This window comes from Petromyzon marinus, chromosome 63 (genome assembly GCF_048934315.1).
Source record: "Petromyzon marinus isolate PM22_M1 ecotype Great Lakes invasive population chromosome 63, UKy_Petmar_22M1.pri1.0, whole genome shotgun sequence".
NCBI classification, from domain to species: Eukaryota; Metazoa; Chordata; class Hyperoartia; order Petromyzontiformes; family Petromyzontidae; genus Petromyzon; species Petromyzon marinus.
In genome coordinates, this window is record NC_133729.1 from 9,127,131 (window position 1) to 9,143,257 (window position 16,127).

A 16,127-nucleotide genomic window follows, 5' to 3' on the forward strand; every position below is an offset into this window, starting at 1 on the left:
ACCGTCATTACCATTACACCACCACTATTATCATTATCATTACACCACCAACATTATTATCATTACACCTCCACCACCGTCTTTACCATTACACCACCATCATTACCATTACACCACCACCATCATTATCATTACACCACCACCATCATTATCATTACACCACTACCACCGCCAGCACTGCTAACAATTGTTTTACTATGTTTATTTTACCAGGTAAGACCCACTTAGCTTTATAGTTCTTTTTCAGAAGCGACCTGGCCATAAATTATAGCTCAAGCACGTGGCTTATCATCACTTGGGCATTTATAGCAGCCAAATCCTCTAAGTGTGGAGGGAAAAACCGAAGAACCACGAGAAAAATGCACGCGACCACGGGGAGGGAGGCACCACAAACTCCAAATATACAGCAGCAGCAGGCATCAGGGTTGGGATCGAACGCACGACCTCCTGGATACCAGGCGAGGTAGTTAACATCTCCTAGCCACCGTGATGATGATGATGAGAGAGACACAAACTCCAAATATACAGCAGCAGCAGGCATCAGGGTTGGGATCGAACGCACGACCTCCTGGATACCAGGCGAGGTAGTTAACATCTCATAGCCACCGCGACGCCCCTCCCTAGATGTCTCGCAAGGCCATCTGCGGCTTAGAAAATAGCCGGTGGGGGTTAAAAACAACCCGAACCGTGCTGGCTCGGCTCGTAAAGCACAAATAGAAGGACGGGGGATGGGGTGGTGGCACGCGTGCCCAGTCTCACTCCTCCCCCCCCCCACCCGACTCGCCCACAGGGCTTCCTGCCGGACGACGACCTCCTCTTCTTCCTGACGCACGCGGAGATCGCCACCGTTCTCAACGAGCGGCCGCCCAACCTCGTCGTCAAGTGAGACGCCGTTTGTCGCTTCCATCACTTTTTGTTGTTTGCGTCTTTTCGTTTTGGTGCCGTTTCTTACATTTTTTAAAATACATTTTTAATTTTGCTCGGTAGTCGGGATTTCCATTTGCTTGCTACGTGTGTGTGTTGCCCTGTGCATAGCCAACCGCGTATATGGGATACGGTCCGTATATATCACGAACGTGCGGCATTGTGGGACGCTACTGGCATGAATACCGCTCTATTAAAGGACAGTATTATTCTTGTTGTGATTGTCGTTGTGTTACGCGACCCTCCGCGTCGTCTCTGCCGGCCAACCGCAAGGTCAGCTGACGACGCCTGCGGGATTTGTCCGCGGGAGGTCCTGTTGTGCCTCGCACGCTGAACCCCGCATGAATCTTGTTCCGGCCACAGAGACTGTGTGTGTGCAACACCCCCCCTCCTCGCCGCTCGAATATTCTGGCTTCAGAATCAGAATCTGTATTTTTACTGCAGGAGGAATCCGATGAGCTATAAAGCTCTTTTTCACAGATATCCAATAGGGGCAGGTTAGAGCGTTACAACAACAAACACAACACAAAAGCACGATAGGAGTGCAAATTATAGGAAAGGTAAACAAATCACTTTAAAACTATATATACAAATAAACTAAATTACGTTTACCTAACTATGTAGACCCACTGAGCCATTAGCTTCGTTTACAGTATCAACTTGGCCACAAATGATAGCTGAACGAAGTGGCCTTTCATCATCATCATCATCATGTGGAAATCTAGAGCAGCAAAATAATTATAAATAATGTAGATTCATGATTCTAAATGCGGTAAAATACCGGAAGACCCGGAGAAAAAAATCCATGCAGCCACGGGCAGAGAGACACCGCAAACTCCGAGTATACCGCAGGAGTCAGGGTTGGGATCGAACCCCAGACCTCCTGCATACCAGGCGAGGGAGTGGACACTCCGGTCGTTTTTTGCACAGTTTGCCGTTGTGACTTTCTGAACCGCCCCCCTCTGATACACCTGTGAAAAAGAGCTTCATAGCTACTCTTTGGTTCTATTCGGTAAAGTCACGTAGGTAAAAATAAAATAACAAAAATCACGACGTTTCGGCCACAACACAAGTGGCCTTCATCAGGTGAAGGGACCGGACTGTCCAGAGGACAGCGTTGGAGTGAAGACAGCCAAGCCCAGGTCGCGTCCTTTAAGCTGTGTGGGAGGAAACAAAAAACGCCTTGACAAAGGAATTAGCATAACAATGATGTACTGGACCAGCACGGTGGGGGGGGGGGGGGGGGGGGGGGAGTTTACATAATGTTGGTGTGAAGGGAAATAAGCTGCTGTGAAAGTTTGGGATACCACTACTTGAAAAAATATACTGTACCATTGAAAATTAGTTTAATGTTTGGTTTGATTTAGAACATCTTTCCAATGATTGCTTAATTTGAAATCTTCTCGGTTGAAATTGTGTCCGTGTTTGTATATATGAATTGCCTCGTGGACAAATCTCTGATAAAAACCCGTGGGTTTGCAGAGAACCTTGGTATCGGAGAAAACTATATCGTGATCCCCCACAGCGTTGTAACAGTGATCAGCTACGGCAGGAGAATTCGTTCTGCCGTTTTTAAAATCTGATTTGTGCTCGCGAATTCGGTCAGAGACATGTCGTTTCGTCTCCCCGATATATCGGATTTCTTCAGGATAAGTCGACATTCCGATTCTTCTCAAGAGAATCTGATCCTGTTTTCGAACCGCTCTGGATGTGAACTCGGGCTCTCGGCGGTTGCCGGCTCAGCTTCTCTCTGATCTCTGAGCACCCCCCCCCCCCCGTGTCCCCACAGAGCCCAGCGGAGGCGCAGGGCGCTGGCCCTGCAGATGTCGTTGAATTTCCCGGAGATCAGCGTGGCCAAACCGCGTCCCGTGGCGAGCTGGGAAGGGACGGGGCATGCTGGGGGGCAGAGCCTCACGGGTGGGGGGGGGGGGGGCATCGTCAGCACAGCCACGTGGACGCATCAACGTCAACACCGTCATCACCATCAACGTCATCATCGACACATCAACGTCAACACCGTCATCACCATCAACGTCATCATCTACAAATCAACGTCAACACCGTCATCACCATCAACGTCATCATCGACACATCAATGTCAACACCGTCATCACCATCAACGTCATCATCGACGCATCAACATCAACACCGTCATCACCATCAACGTCATCATCGACACATCAACGTCAACACCGTCATCACCATCAACGTCATCATCTACAAATCAACGTCAACACTGTCATCACCATCAACGTCATCATCGACACATCAACGTCAACACCGTCATCACCATCAACGTCATCATCTACAAATCAACGTCAACACCGTCATCACCATCAACGTCATCATCGACACATCAACGTCAACACCGTCATTACCATCAACGTCATCATCTACAAATCAACGTCAACACCGTCATCACCATCAACGTCATCATCGACACATCAACGTCAACACCGTCATCACCATCAACGTCATCATCGACGCATCAACATCAACACTGTCATCACCATCAACGTCATCATCTACAAATCAACGTCAACACCGTCATCACCATCAACGTCATCATCGACACATCAACGTCAACACCGTCATCACCATCAACGTCATCATCGATGCATCAACGTCAACACCGTCATCACCATCAATGTCATCATCGACGCATCAACGTCAACACCGTCATCACCATCAACGTCATCATCGACACATCAACGTCAACACCGTCATCACCATCAACGTCATCATCGACACATCAACGTCAACACCGTCATCACCATCAACGTCATCATCGACACATCAACGTCAACACCGTCATCACCATCAACGTCATCATCGACACATCAACGTCATCACCATCATGATCACCATCGACATCAACATCGTTGTGGTCACCATCAACATCACCATTGTCATCAATATCGCCATGAACATTGCCAACAATATCACCATCACTATCACCATCACCACACCGTCACATCAACACCAACACATCATGATGCGTGGTGTGAGTGCTGACTATAGTGTACTATAGTGTACTATAGTGGCGATAGTGTGCTATAGTATACTATAGTGTACTATAGTGGCAATAGTGTGCTATAATATACTATAGTGTACTATAGTGTACTATACAGGCATGCCCATAAGCTAGGGTCATGGCGTGCTGTGCTGCGGTGTGCTGCGGTGTGCTGCGGTGTGATGTGTGCTGTGGTGTAATGCGTGTGTAGTATTTGCTGCGGTGTGCTGCGGTGTGATGTGTGCTGCGGTGTGGTGCATGCTGCGTTGTGATGCGTGTGTGGTCTGTGCTGTGGTGTGCTGCGGTGTGTTGCGGTGTGGTGTGTGCTGCGGTGTGCTGCGGTGTGCTGCGGTGTGTTGTGCTGCAGGACTGCCAATAAGCCAGGGTACGGTGAGCGGTCCGGCTCGCGTGGTGCGCTCCCTGGCCGGAGCGAGCTCCATCAAGCGCGGAGACATCCTCATTGTCTCCAGCACCGACATCGGCTGGAGTCCCTACTTCCCGCTCCTGGGGGGCCTTGTCACTGAGCTGGGGGGGCTCCTCTCTCACGGTGAGTTGTGGGGGGGGGGGGGGGCCCGGGTTAAAAAGAGCTTCATAGCTCATCGGATTCCTCCAGTATAAATACATATTCAGATTCTGAGAATATTCAGCTCCTATGAATGCCCACATGATGGTGATAGGACACTTCGTAGAGCTATCAATTGGGGCCAGGTCGCTTCTTAAAAAGAGCTACATAGCTCAGTGGGCCTTACCTGGTAAAATTAAACAAATTGTTGAGTTTATCGTTTAGACTCGCTCGAGGCAAGAAGCTCCCGGAGAGTGGAGCGAAACGTCGGACATCGCGCCCAGCGACGCGTGGCGACGACGTGGGGGGAAACCGCATCAGAGAGCTATTCAACTAAAACTTATTTTTTATTTTACCAGGTAAGGCCCACTGAACTATGTAGCTCTTTTTCAGAAGCCACCTGGCTATCACATGTTATGGCTCAACGAATGTCCTCATCGAAAGCGGAATGTACAGCAGCAGTCGAATTCTCTAAACGCGTGGTGACGTCGATTCTACACGTGGAGGGAAAAACCGGAGGACCCAGAGAAAAATCCACACGACCACGGGGAGAGAGAGACACCACAAAACTCCAAAATATACAGCAGCAGGCGTCTGGGTACCCACGACCTCCTGCGTACCAAGCGAGGTAGTTGACATCTTCTAGCCACCACGGCGCCCCGGAACGACCGCAAAAGAATGCCCCGCAGGCGGCGGCGTCGATCTCTCATCGCGCAAACAACAACCCCGTGGGTGCTGACGGAGCCCCGTGGGTGCTGACGGAGCCCCGTGGGTGCTGACGGAGCCCCGCGTCGACATCGCCACATCTCACTCGCTGCGTGAACGATGACCGCATGCGCCTCCCTGGCCCGCCGCACTCTCTCCCTGCCAACGGCAGGGCGGCACGTGTGTATGTTGAACTTCTTTCGCACCTTACGTAGCCAACCGTGCTTATAGGAGGTGCGGGGGGGGGGGGAATAAACTGAACACAAAAATCAGTTCTAAAGAAATGGGTCTCTGTGCGAGTCGATGGGTCTCTGTGTAAGTCTGTGGGTCTCTATGCACGTCCATGGATCTCTGTGTGAGTCTATGTACGTACGTTTCGCACCGTACGAAGCCAACCGTGTTGATCGGAGGTGCGGTCTGCGTTTGCACGTCCTTCAATTCCGCTCTCGCGCCCTCTCTGAGTGCGTGGATGGCTCTACCGTTTAGGGAGGCCTTCGTTCAGCAGTGGCTCGATCGGAGCCGACGATGACACACCCATCGAGTCTGTGGATGACCCCCTCCAAGTGCGACAGGCAGTCTGTGTGTACATCTACGCGAGCCGAGAAGTGTCGCGCCTCTCGTCACCGCAGGCGACCCTGTGCGCTAACACCTGCACACAACGATGGGAACGGACAGATCTCTCTCCCAACGAGACGCTTCTCAAGGACCGTAGGGATTTCGTCGGTGCATCGCCGAGTCACCAAGCCATGGCACCCTCGATTAGCGCGGGTTGGCTACGCACGGCACGGGAGAAGTTCAACGTAGACACGTGGGTAGCGGCGTGTGCACGAGTACGGTCTTTGTGGTTACCGACGTGTTCTTGACTGGGTTATAAGAATACAGCCCCCCCTCGAACAAGGGGGGGGGGGGGTGCTTGGCACCCTCCCCCCCCCCATGCTAAGGGGGTGATTATCATCACCCAGTGGCGGATGATCCTGGTGGCAAAAGTAGCTACACGTGTAGTAGTAGTAGCTACATGTGTAGTAGTAGCTACATGTGTAGTAGTAGCTACATGTGTAGTAGTAGCTACATGTTTAGTAGCTACATGTGTAGTAGTAGCTACATGTGTAGTAGTAGCTACATGTGTAGTAGCTACATGTGTAGTAGTAGCTACATGTGTAGTAGTAGCTACATGTTTAGTAGCTACATGTGTAGTAGTAGCAGCTACATGTGTAGTAGTAGCTGCACGTGTAGTAGTAGCTGCACGTGTAGTAGTAGCTACATGTGTAGTAGCTACATGTGTAGTAGCAGCTAAACGTGTAGTAGTAGCTGAACGTGTAGTAGTAGCTGCACGTGTAGTAGTAGCTGCATGTGTAGTAGTAGCTACATGTGTAGTAGCTACATGTGTAGTAGCCACTGCACGTGTAGTAATAGCTACATGTGTAGTAGTAGCTACATGTGTAGTAATAGCTACATAATATGTAGTAGTAACTACTAAATATGTAGTAGCTACATGTGTAGTAGTAGCTACATGTGTAGTAGTAGCTACATGTGTAGTAGCTACATAATATGTAGTAGTAGCTACATAATATGTAGTAGTAGCTACTAAATATGTAGTAGCTGCACGTGTAGTAATAACTACACGTGCAGTTACGGGCTCCGCACTTTCAAGGGCCCCGCGCTAAATGTTTTCAAGCTATCAATTCCGGTTCAGTGATTCTGCACTTGCTTTATTACTATAGTACTATACCGCCTTCAACTTTCACGAACGACTGGGTGTTTAAGGTTAGCGATTTGTCATAGTATCTGCCTGTATAGCAAATGAAAAAATACAATAACTTTACTATGCAAGTCACAAATTTGTGTTATAATGTTTCTGTGTTGTTTTTATTTAGGGCCCCTTTATAACATCATGCTACAGGCCCCCTACTAGCTTCATCCGGCACTGTCACCGCCACCACCACCACAGTGTTGGCCCTCCTCTCAACGATGTGTGGCTTGGACAGAGGCAGCGGCGCCCCTCTGCTGCCCAGCGCTTGCGTGAGACGACGCCACAAAGCGGCAGTCGTCTCAGCGCCGTGACCGCACTGCATCTGGCCGTCGCCTTAGATCTGACCACGATCCGTGCGTGTCGCCCGCGTGTGTGGGTACGCGAGTGCGTGTGCGCGTGTGTGTGTGGGTACGTGTGTGTTTGCGTGTGTGTATGTATGTACGTGTGTGTGTGTGTACGTGTGTGTGTGGGTACGTGTGTGTGTGTGGGTACGTGTGTGTGTGGGTACGTGTGTGTGTGTGGGTACGTGTGTGTGTGTGGGTACGTGTGTGTGTGTGGGTACGTGTGTGTGTGTGGGTACGCGGGCGTGTGTGGGTACGTGTGGTTGTGTGGGTACGTGTGTGTGTGGGTACGTGTGTGTGTGGGTACGTGTGTGTGTGTGGGTACGTGTGTGTGTGGGTACGCGTGCGTGTGTGTGGGTACGTGTGGTTGTGTGGGTACGTGTGTGGGTACGTGTGTGTGTGTGGGTACGCGTGCGTGTGTGTGTGTGGGTACGCGTGCGTGTGTGTGTGTGCGTGTGCGCAGGAGCGGTGGTGGCTCGTGAGTACGGGCTGCCATGCATCGTCAGCTGCAAGGGAGCGACGCATTTCTTCACGAGCGGTGAGCAAGGCTACCCGACTCTCCCCCCCCCTACCACCACTCGCGTCCCCACCCTCACGCCCGGCTCCCCCCTCTCTCCCATCTCTCCCCTCTCTCCTCTCGCTCATTTCTTCCATCCCCCCCCCCCATCTCTCCTCCCCTCTCTCCCCGTGCAGGAGAGACGCTTCTGCTGAACGGGACGCAGGGCTTCGTGCAGAGAGTGGACGAGAAGTGACGGGCGGTGCGGACTGCGTCCGTCGGGAGCCCCCCTCGGTGGCATCCCACTTGAGAGCCTCCCCCCCCCCGGGGCACCCCACTCAGTCTCGGCACAGAATACGAGTGGTAGTGGTGGTGGTGGGGGGGGGGCAGAGATAACAAGCTGCGATGGTGGGCGCTGGAGATGATGATGATGGTGATGATAATGATGAAGGTGGTGATGGTGGTGATGATGGTGATGATGAAGGTGGTGCCGGTGATCGCATTCACGGCGATTACATTGCAGAAGAGCGTTATGTTGATGATGGCGATAAAGTCCAGTTACAATCTTGATGACATTTGTGATGATGATGATGGTGGTGGTGAAGACGATTTGTGGGCAGTGTGTAGTGCAACGGTTAGCGGTGCGCTACGAACCCCGAGTTTGGTTCCCGCTCACGGCCAACACCAGCAACGACTACCAGAATGGATTCGTCCTGGGCCTCCCGTAGGTCGACTCAGCCTCAAATTTCTACTTGGTGCGGTGTGTAAGCATCGCCACTGAGGAGACAAAGTCGGCCAGGCGTGGTGCTGGCCACCCACCCCCTCGTGTGCCGTGCCAGCCTTCATAGGTGCTGCTGCTCGTTAACAGCACTTGCTCCTACAGAATGTTAAGACTATATAGGGGATCTTTGTCTGGGTGAAGGCCGTGAGATCGCAATGGCACTAGCCAAATAGATTAATATATTATCGTAGTTATCCGTGAGTAGGTGATGTCAGTGCGACATTTGTAATTGACTAGATGAACAATGTGATTGTCCAACGTGAGTCGGTGATGGTTGTCCGACAACTCGGTATGAATCACTGATGGAGATACTGATAAAGGATATCGCCGATATATCGACGTGCTTGGGTGACTGCGTTGTTCTGTAAACACGTGGCCTGTACACAAAGCCTCGCGCGACGATGAAGAGAGGGAGGGAGCTACCCCACAATGCAATAGCTTGTAACTCTCCCCCCCCCCCCCCAGACATCCGTGCTCTTAACTCCCTGCTCCTCTTTCGCTTTCTAGAGATGTACATAGAGCCATAGACTCACCTCGAGTTCCACAGACTCACACAGAGATCCATAGACTCACCTCGAGTTTCATACACTCACACAGAGACCCAGACTCGCCTACAGTTCGATAGACTCACACAGAGATCCATAGACTCACCTCGAGTTTCATACACTCACACAGAGACCCAGACTCGCCTACAGTTCCATAGACTCACACAGAGATCCATAGACTCACCTCGAGTTCCACAGACTCACACAGAGATCCATAGACTCACCTTGAGTTTCATACACTCACACAGAGACCCAGACTCGCCTACAGTTCCATAGACTCACACAGAGACCCATAGACTCACCTTGAGTTTCATACACTCACACAGAGACCCATAGACTCACCTTGAGTTTCATACACTCACACAGAGACCCAGACTCGCCTACAGTTCCATAGACTCACACAGAGACCCATAGACTCACCTTGAGTTCCATAGACTCACACAGAGACCCAGACTCGCCTACAGTTCCATAGACTCACACAGAGACCCATAGACTCACCTCGTGTTTCATACACTCACACAGAGACCCAGACTCACCTCGAGTTTCATAGACTCACACAGAGACCCATAGACTCACCTTTAGTTTCATACACTCACACAGAGACCCAGACTCGCCTACAGTTCCATAGACTCACACAGAGATCCATAGACTCACCTCGAGTTTCATACACTCACACAGAGACCCATAGACTCACCTTGAGTTTCATAGACTCACACAGAGACCCAGACTCGCCTACAGTTCCATAGACTCACACAGAGATCCATAGACTCACACAGAGACCCAGACTCGCCTACAGTTCCATAGACTCACACAGAGATCCATAGACTCACCTTGAGTTTCAAACACTCACACAGAGACCCAGACTCGCCTACAGTTCCATAGACTCACACAGAGATCCATAGACTCAGTATCACAGAGACCAGAGAACCATACACTCAAGCAGAGAGATGCGCTGTACGTATACATTGAAATGTTAAGTGTGTAAACAGTTGCAATTGATAATGATACGTGGCCTGCAACAATAGGATATGACCTCTCTGAGAGGAGGAGAAAATCTCCCCGATTATTCATTTAATGTGGGCCAAACACTTGGATGTGTGAAGGAGTTGTTGGCTCCCGGGTCAGAGACACCGACCCCCTGGGCATCCATACCGTTGGGGTGAGCCTGGCTTCTCAGGCCAAGTAAGTCGCTGGGGCTCACCTATCTCTGTAGAGATATTGAGGCCTTGAATCACCTATCTCCGTAGAGATATTGAGGCCTTGACTCACCTATCGCTGTAGAGATATTGAGGCCTTGGCTCACCTATCGCTGTAGAGATATTGAGGCCTTGACTCACCTATGGCTGTAGAGATATTGAGGCCTTGGCTCACCTATCTTTGTAGAGATATTGAGGCCTTGGCTCACCTATCTCTGTAGAGATATTGAGACCTTGACTCACCTATCTCTGTAGAGATATTGAGGCCTTGGCTCACCTATCTCTGTAGAGATATTGAGGCCTTGGCTCACCTATCTCTGTAGAGATATTGATGCCTTGACTCACCTATCTCTGTAGAGATATTGAGGCCTTGGCTCACCTATCTCTGTAGAGATATTGAGGCCTTGGCTCACCTATCTCTGTAGAGATATTGAGGCTTTGGCTCACCTATCTCTGTAGAGATATTGAGGCCTTGACTCACCTATGGCTGTAGAGATATTGAGGCCTTGACTCACCTATCTCTGTAGAGATATTGAGGCCTTGACTCACCTATGGCTGTAGAGATATTGAGGCCTTGACTCACCTATGGCTGTAGAGATATTGAGACCTTGACTCACCTATGACTGTAGAGATATTGAGGCCTTGGCTCACCTGTGGCTGTAGAGATATTGAGGCCTTGACTCACCCATGGCTGTAGAGATATTGAGGCATTGACTCACCTATCTCTGTAGAGATATTGAGGCCTTGGCTCACCTATCTCTGTAGAAATATTGAGGCCTTGGCTCACCCATGGCTGTAGAGATATTGAGGCCTTGACTCACCCATGGCTGTAGAGATATTGAGGCCTTGGCCCACCTATGGCTGTAGAGATATTGAGGCCATATCTCATCCACCTCTTGTGTGCGTTGCTGAGTCCACCACACCATGGCAGGCGTGCGTTTATGAGAGTATTTGGTTGCTGATATACATATCCACGTGATAAGCCACTTTGTTGAGATATCGTTTGTGATAGCCAGGTCGCTTCTGAAAAAGAGTTTTACAGCTCAGTGGGCTTTACCGACTAAAATAGAAAACATTGTTTAAATTGGAGTTTTAAATAGTTGACGTTCTTGTAGCTACAGGTTGATGCTCCTTGCCAGCACAGGGTGGTGCACTGCCAGCTGCAGAGTTCAACTCCTGAACGAGGGGGAAGCAACGTTCACAAAACCATTGCAAATGTACAGCCTGGGTCAGTGGGAGGACCGGTACTGGTGGCGGGTTGGTTATGGTTAGACTTGTTGGGAATGCGAATTCGTGCTAGTGGCTGGTAAGGGTTGGAGTCGGTGGGTAGGCTGGAGTTAGTACCAGTGGCTGGGAAGGGTTGGAGTCGGTGGGTAGGCTGGAGTTAGTACCTGTGGCTGGTAAGGGTTGGAGTCGGTGGGGAGGCTGGAGTTAGTACCAGTGGCTGGTAAGGGTTGGAGTCGGTGGGGAGGCTGGAGTTAGTACCAGTGGCTGGTAAGGGCTGGAGTCGGTGGGGAGGCTGGAGTTAGTACCAGTGGCTGGTAAGGGTTGGAGTCGGTGGGGAGGCTGGAGTTAGTACCAGTGGCTGGTAAGGGTTGGAGTCGGTGGGGAGGCTGGAGTTAGTACCAGTGGCTGGTAAGGGTTGGAGTCGGTGGGGAGGCTGGAGTTAGTACCAGTGGCTGGTAAGGGTTGCTCCACTGTGATTTCATGATGGGATGGGGCATATGGCGAGCATGTGAACTGAGAGATGGGATGTAGGACATGAGAGGGTGTGATGTGGGAGATGGGATGGGATGTTTGTGATGGGATGTGGGAGATGGGATGGGATCCATACTCTTTGATTCTATTCGGTAAAGTCACGTAGGTAAAAAATAAAACAACAAAAATCACGACGTTTCGGCCACAACACAAGCGGCCTTCATCAGGTGAAGGGATCAGGCTGTCTCGAGGACAGCGCTGGAGTGAAACACAGCCACGCTCAGAACGCGGACCTTTAAGCTGTGTGCGAGGAAACAAGGTGCCTTGACAAAGGAATTAGCATAAAAAATAGCATTTGATTGGCCGACTTAGCATAGAGGTGGTGTACGTGCGGGTGGACTTGCCGTTTGGCGCGGGGGGGGGGGGGGGAGTTTACCTATTGATGGTGTGAAAAGGGAATTTTTAAGAGCTGCGAAAGTTTGGGGTACCACTACTTGAAAAATATACTGTACCATTGATAATTAGTTTAAAGTTTAGTTCGATTTAGAACATCTTTCCAATGGTTGCTTAATTTGAAACCATCTTCTCGGTTGAAATTGTGTCTGCGTTTGTAGATCTGAATTGCCTCGTGAACAAATCTCTGATAAAAACCCGTGGTTTTGCAAAGAACCTTGGTATCGGAGAAAATTATATCGTGATCACCCACAGCTTAAAGGTCCGCGGTCTGAGCGTGGTTGTGTTTCACTCCAGCGCTGTCCTCGAGACAGCCTGATCCCTTCACCTGATGAAGGCCGCTTGTGTTGTGGCCGAAACGTCGTGATTTTTGTTGTTTTATTTTTTACCTACGTGACTTTACCGAATAGAACCAAAGAGTATGGATCCTTGCAGTCACGAAAGCTTTAAATCTAGAATGGGATGGGATGTTTGTGATGGATGTGGGAGATAGGATGGGATGTTTGTGATGGGATGGGGGAGATGGGATGGGATGTTTGTGATGGGATGGGGGAGATGGGATGGGATGTTTGTGATGGGATGTGGGAGATAGGATGGGATGTTTGTGATGGGATGTGGGAGATGGGATGGGATGTTTGTGATGGAATGGGGGAGATGGGGATGATTGGATGAGTTAGCGGGGAACAGAATCGTGTGCCACGTGCCGTGCAGACGTGGCACACGTGTCTCGTGGCACACGTGGCAGCCAGGGCCTGCTCCGGCACAAATCCAGGCGTTCTCCATCCCAAATCCTCCCGAGACCCCCTCCGCCCCCACCCCTGAGTCCAAAGCCAGATGGAGGTGATCGTGCTGCTGCTGCTGCTGGTGGTGGTGAGACTATGGGGAGCGGCAGTGCAACGGTTAGCGCTGCGCTCCGCTACGAACCCGGCAAATCGAGTTCGATTCCCGATCACGGCCAACACCGGTGACGATTACCTGAACCGGTCCTGGGCCTCCCCTAGGTCGCCTCGGTCTCAAATGAGTACCTGGTGCGGTGTGTCGTAAACATCGCTAACACTGGGGGGACAAAGAGAAGAGAGACGCGGACACGGCGGCGGCCTGGGTCCCGATACGGTGACCGCACCGGGCTCGTGAACAACGCGCCCACGCTGGGGTGGTGCCTGGCGCACGCGAGCATTGGCGAGCACGTGCTCGCGTGTGTCGAGTCTGCCCTTGCATACACACGTGGCGCGGTGGCTAGGAGATGTTAGCTCCCTCGCCTGATATGCAGGAGGTCGTGGGTTCGATCCCGACCCTGACGCCTGCTGCTGTATATTTGGAGTTTGCGTGTTCTCCCCGTGATTGCGTGCGTTTAGAATATTTGGCTGCTATAAATTTCCACACCATAAGGCACTTTCCTTGAGCTATCATTTGTGGGCAGGTCGCTTTTGAAAAAGAGCTACGTAGCTCAGTGGGTATTAGTGAAATAAAATAAAAACAGTTAATAGTAATAGTATTTCTGCACCAAATCTGCCACTCAAACCGCAATCGCATTAATAAGTGTGGACTTTCATAGATGCTCAGCACTTGCCCCAACAGTCTATACGGGGGAAGGGGGGTCTTTATCTTTGCACGAATGTATGTCCGTGTTAATGTATGTGAATGTAAGTGAATGCATGCGAGCACTTGCCCCAACAGCCCGAGGTAGGCTATATGGGGGATCTTTGCCGTGGGTGAGCCAGACCGCAATGTTCATGAAATCCAAGCACCCGCATCTCATTTCCCGTCGGATATAAACCCCCCCATCACTGGCATCTCAACCTCACTGGAGCTCTCATCATCATCACCACCACCACCACCAGCACCACCTCCACCACCAGCACCACCTCCTCCACCACCACCAGTAACAGCAGCAACAACAACGAGCAGCCGTGCAAGGAGAAGAGCCAGACTGTGGCTCTGTAGACACCGACTCGGTGGCTGTGATGATGGTCGTGGTGGCTGCGCATCGCGCGACGCGCAGCGTCCTCCTCGCCGTGGCTCTGCTGGCTCTGCTGGCACCCGGCGGTGCGCAGACGATCAAGCAGAGACCCCCTCCAAAGAAGAAGATCACCGGGCACCCCGCAGGTAAATGATGAGAGAGGTACCGTCAGCCGAGAGCTGATTTAGCCCATGCTGTACTCCACCCCTCCCCCCAAGTGTGTCGCAGTATCTTGGTGAAGCGAGGCGGGCATACTGACTATCTCGCCTGGTATACACGAGGTCGTGGGTCCCATCCCGGCTGTATATTTGGAGTTTGCGTCTCTCTCTATCCCCCCGTGGTCGCGTGGATTTTTCTCGGGATCCTCCGGGTTTTCCCTCAACATTTAGAATCTACGCGCATTTACAGCATTTGGCTGGTATAAATGTCCACATGAAAAGCCAACTTCGTTGAGCTATAATTTGTGATGACCAGGTCGCTTCTGAAAAATAACTACATAGCTCAATTGTGGGCATTACTCACTTCCGGTTTAGTGATTCTGCACTTGCTCTATTACTATAGTACTATACTGCCTTCAACTTTTATGAACGACTGGGTGTTTAAGGTTAGCGATTTGTCGTATTATCTAGCTGTATAGCAAAGGAAAAAAATACAATTACTTTGCAAGTAAAAAATGTGTGTTCTCATATTTACTTGGTTTTATTTATTTATTTAGGGCCCCTTTATAGCATTATGCTACAGGCCCCGCATTAGCTTCATCCGCACTGCGTGTGGACATCAACACGCCTGTAATCCAGCACTGTGGACACAGCAGCAGCATCAGCGAGGGTTGATGGATATCTGCCCAGATGGGCTGTGAAACTCCCTTCCCGTGGGTGTCGTGTCCTGGCTATGTCGAGAGAAGTCGGCACAGCAAAGTGTGGACGCCGCCTGGCCGTGTTTTCCCCTCGTCACCGTGGAGTTTCTCCCGCACGTAAACAATCATTAATACGTAGAGGATCGCAGAGCTTGGACAATTGCACCTGATAGCGGGACCCCGGGGTCCCATTATCCCCCGGCTCTCGCATGAACTGCGTTGCGACTTCGTTTTATGTCTGTTGAAGGCGAACGACGCGGCGATCTGTTCCTCTCGGCGAGCTCCGCACGACGCGCTAATCAAAGTTTGGTTTATTCTGCGCATTCGTCCTCGTCGCTGCGCTTAGACACGACACGGCAACAGAACGATCCACGCCAGGTTGGTCGCGGCGTTGATGTGCGCGGTGGGATGGAGTCGCAAAAAATAAATTAATCAATTACGATTTTGACTTCCGTTTATTCGGGACCTCGGGGTCCCGCCTTGAGGTTTAAGTGTTGGTAGCGCTGGCTCCTGACCAGCACGTGGCTGCTGCTGCTGGCTTCCCGCTCCTCGTCTGTGGTGCCTCCTCCTAGAGCCTCTGAATCGTCCCCTCCCTTTCTGAGTCGTGCTCTCTCTGAGTCGTCCTCTCTCTCAGTCGTCCTCTCTCTCTCTGAGTCGTCCTCTCTCTCTGAGTCGTCCTCTCTCTCTCTCTCTGAGTCGTCCTCTCTCTCTCTGAGTCGTCCCCTCTCTCACTCCGAGTCGTCCCCTCCCTCGTTTCCTCTACGAGAACGAGGAGCGAGTGCTGTGTGGTGGCGGCGTCGCAGCGTTGCAAGTTGCCACCAATATGATGGAGCATCACCACCACCAT

At 51.1% G+C, this 16,127-nt stretch overlaps 2 protein-coding genes across 4 annotated transcripts in view; both read left to right on the forward strand.

Moving 5' to 3' along the window:
- Positions 1-8,911, forward strand: part of LOC116956004 (rifampicin phosphotransferase-like) — a 114,619-nt gene extending 105,708 nt beyond the window's left edge. The window contains exons 32-36 of one of the 3 annotated variants that reach the window (XM_076053973.1): positions 791-882; positions 2,714-2,841; positions 4,305-4,484; positions 7,759-7,833; positions 7,989-8,911. In XM_076053973.1, the coding sequence (XP_075910088.1) occupies positions 791-882; positions 2,714-2,841; positions 4,305-4,484; positions 7,759-7,833; positions 7,989-8,047 (534 nt within the window). In that variant the 3' untranslated portion in view covers positions 8,048-8,911. The other 2 variants (XM_076053972.1, XM_076053974.1) reach the window with 2 other exon arrangements.
- Positions 8,912-9,039: 128 nt separating this feature from the next.
- The window catches only part of LOC116956177 (tetranectin-like protein), a 12,392-nt gene continuing 5,304 nt past the window's right edge, over positions 9,040-16,127 (forward strand). Inside the window, exon 1 of the mRNA XM_032977658.2 lies at positions 9,040-14,570. Within this exon, the coding sequence (XP_032833549.2) occupies positions 14,429-14,570 (142 nt within the window). The 5' untranslated portion in view covers positions 9,040-14,428. The remainder of the gene's footprint in view (positions 14,571-16,127) is intronic.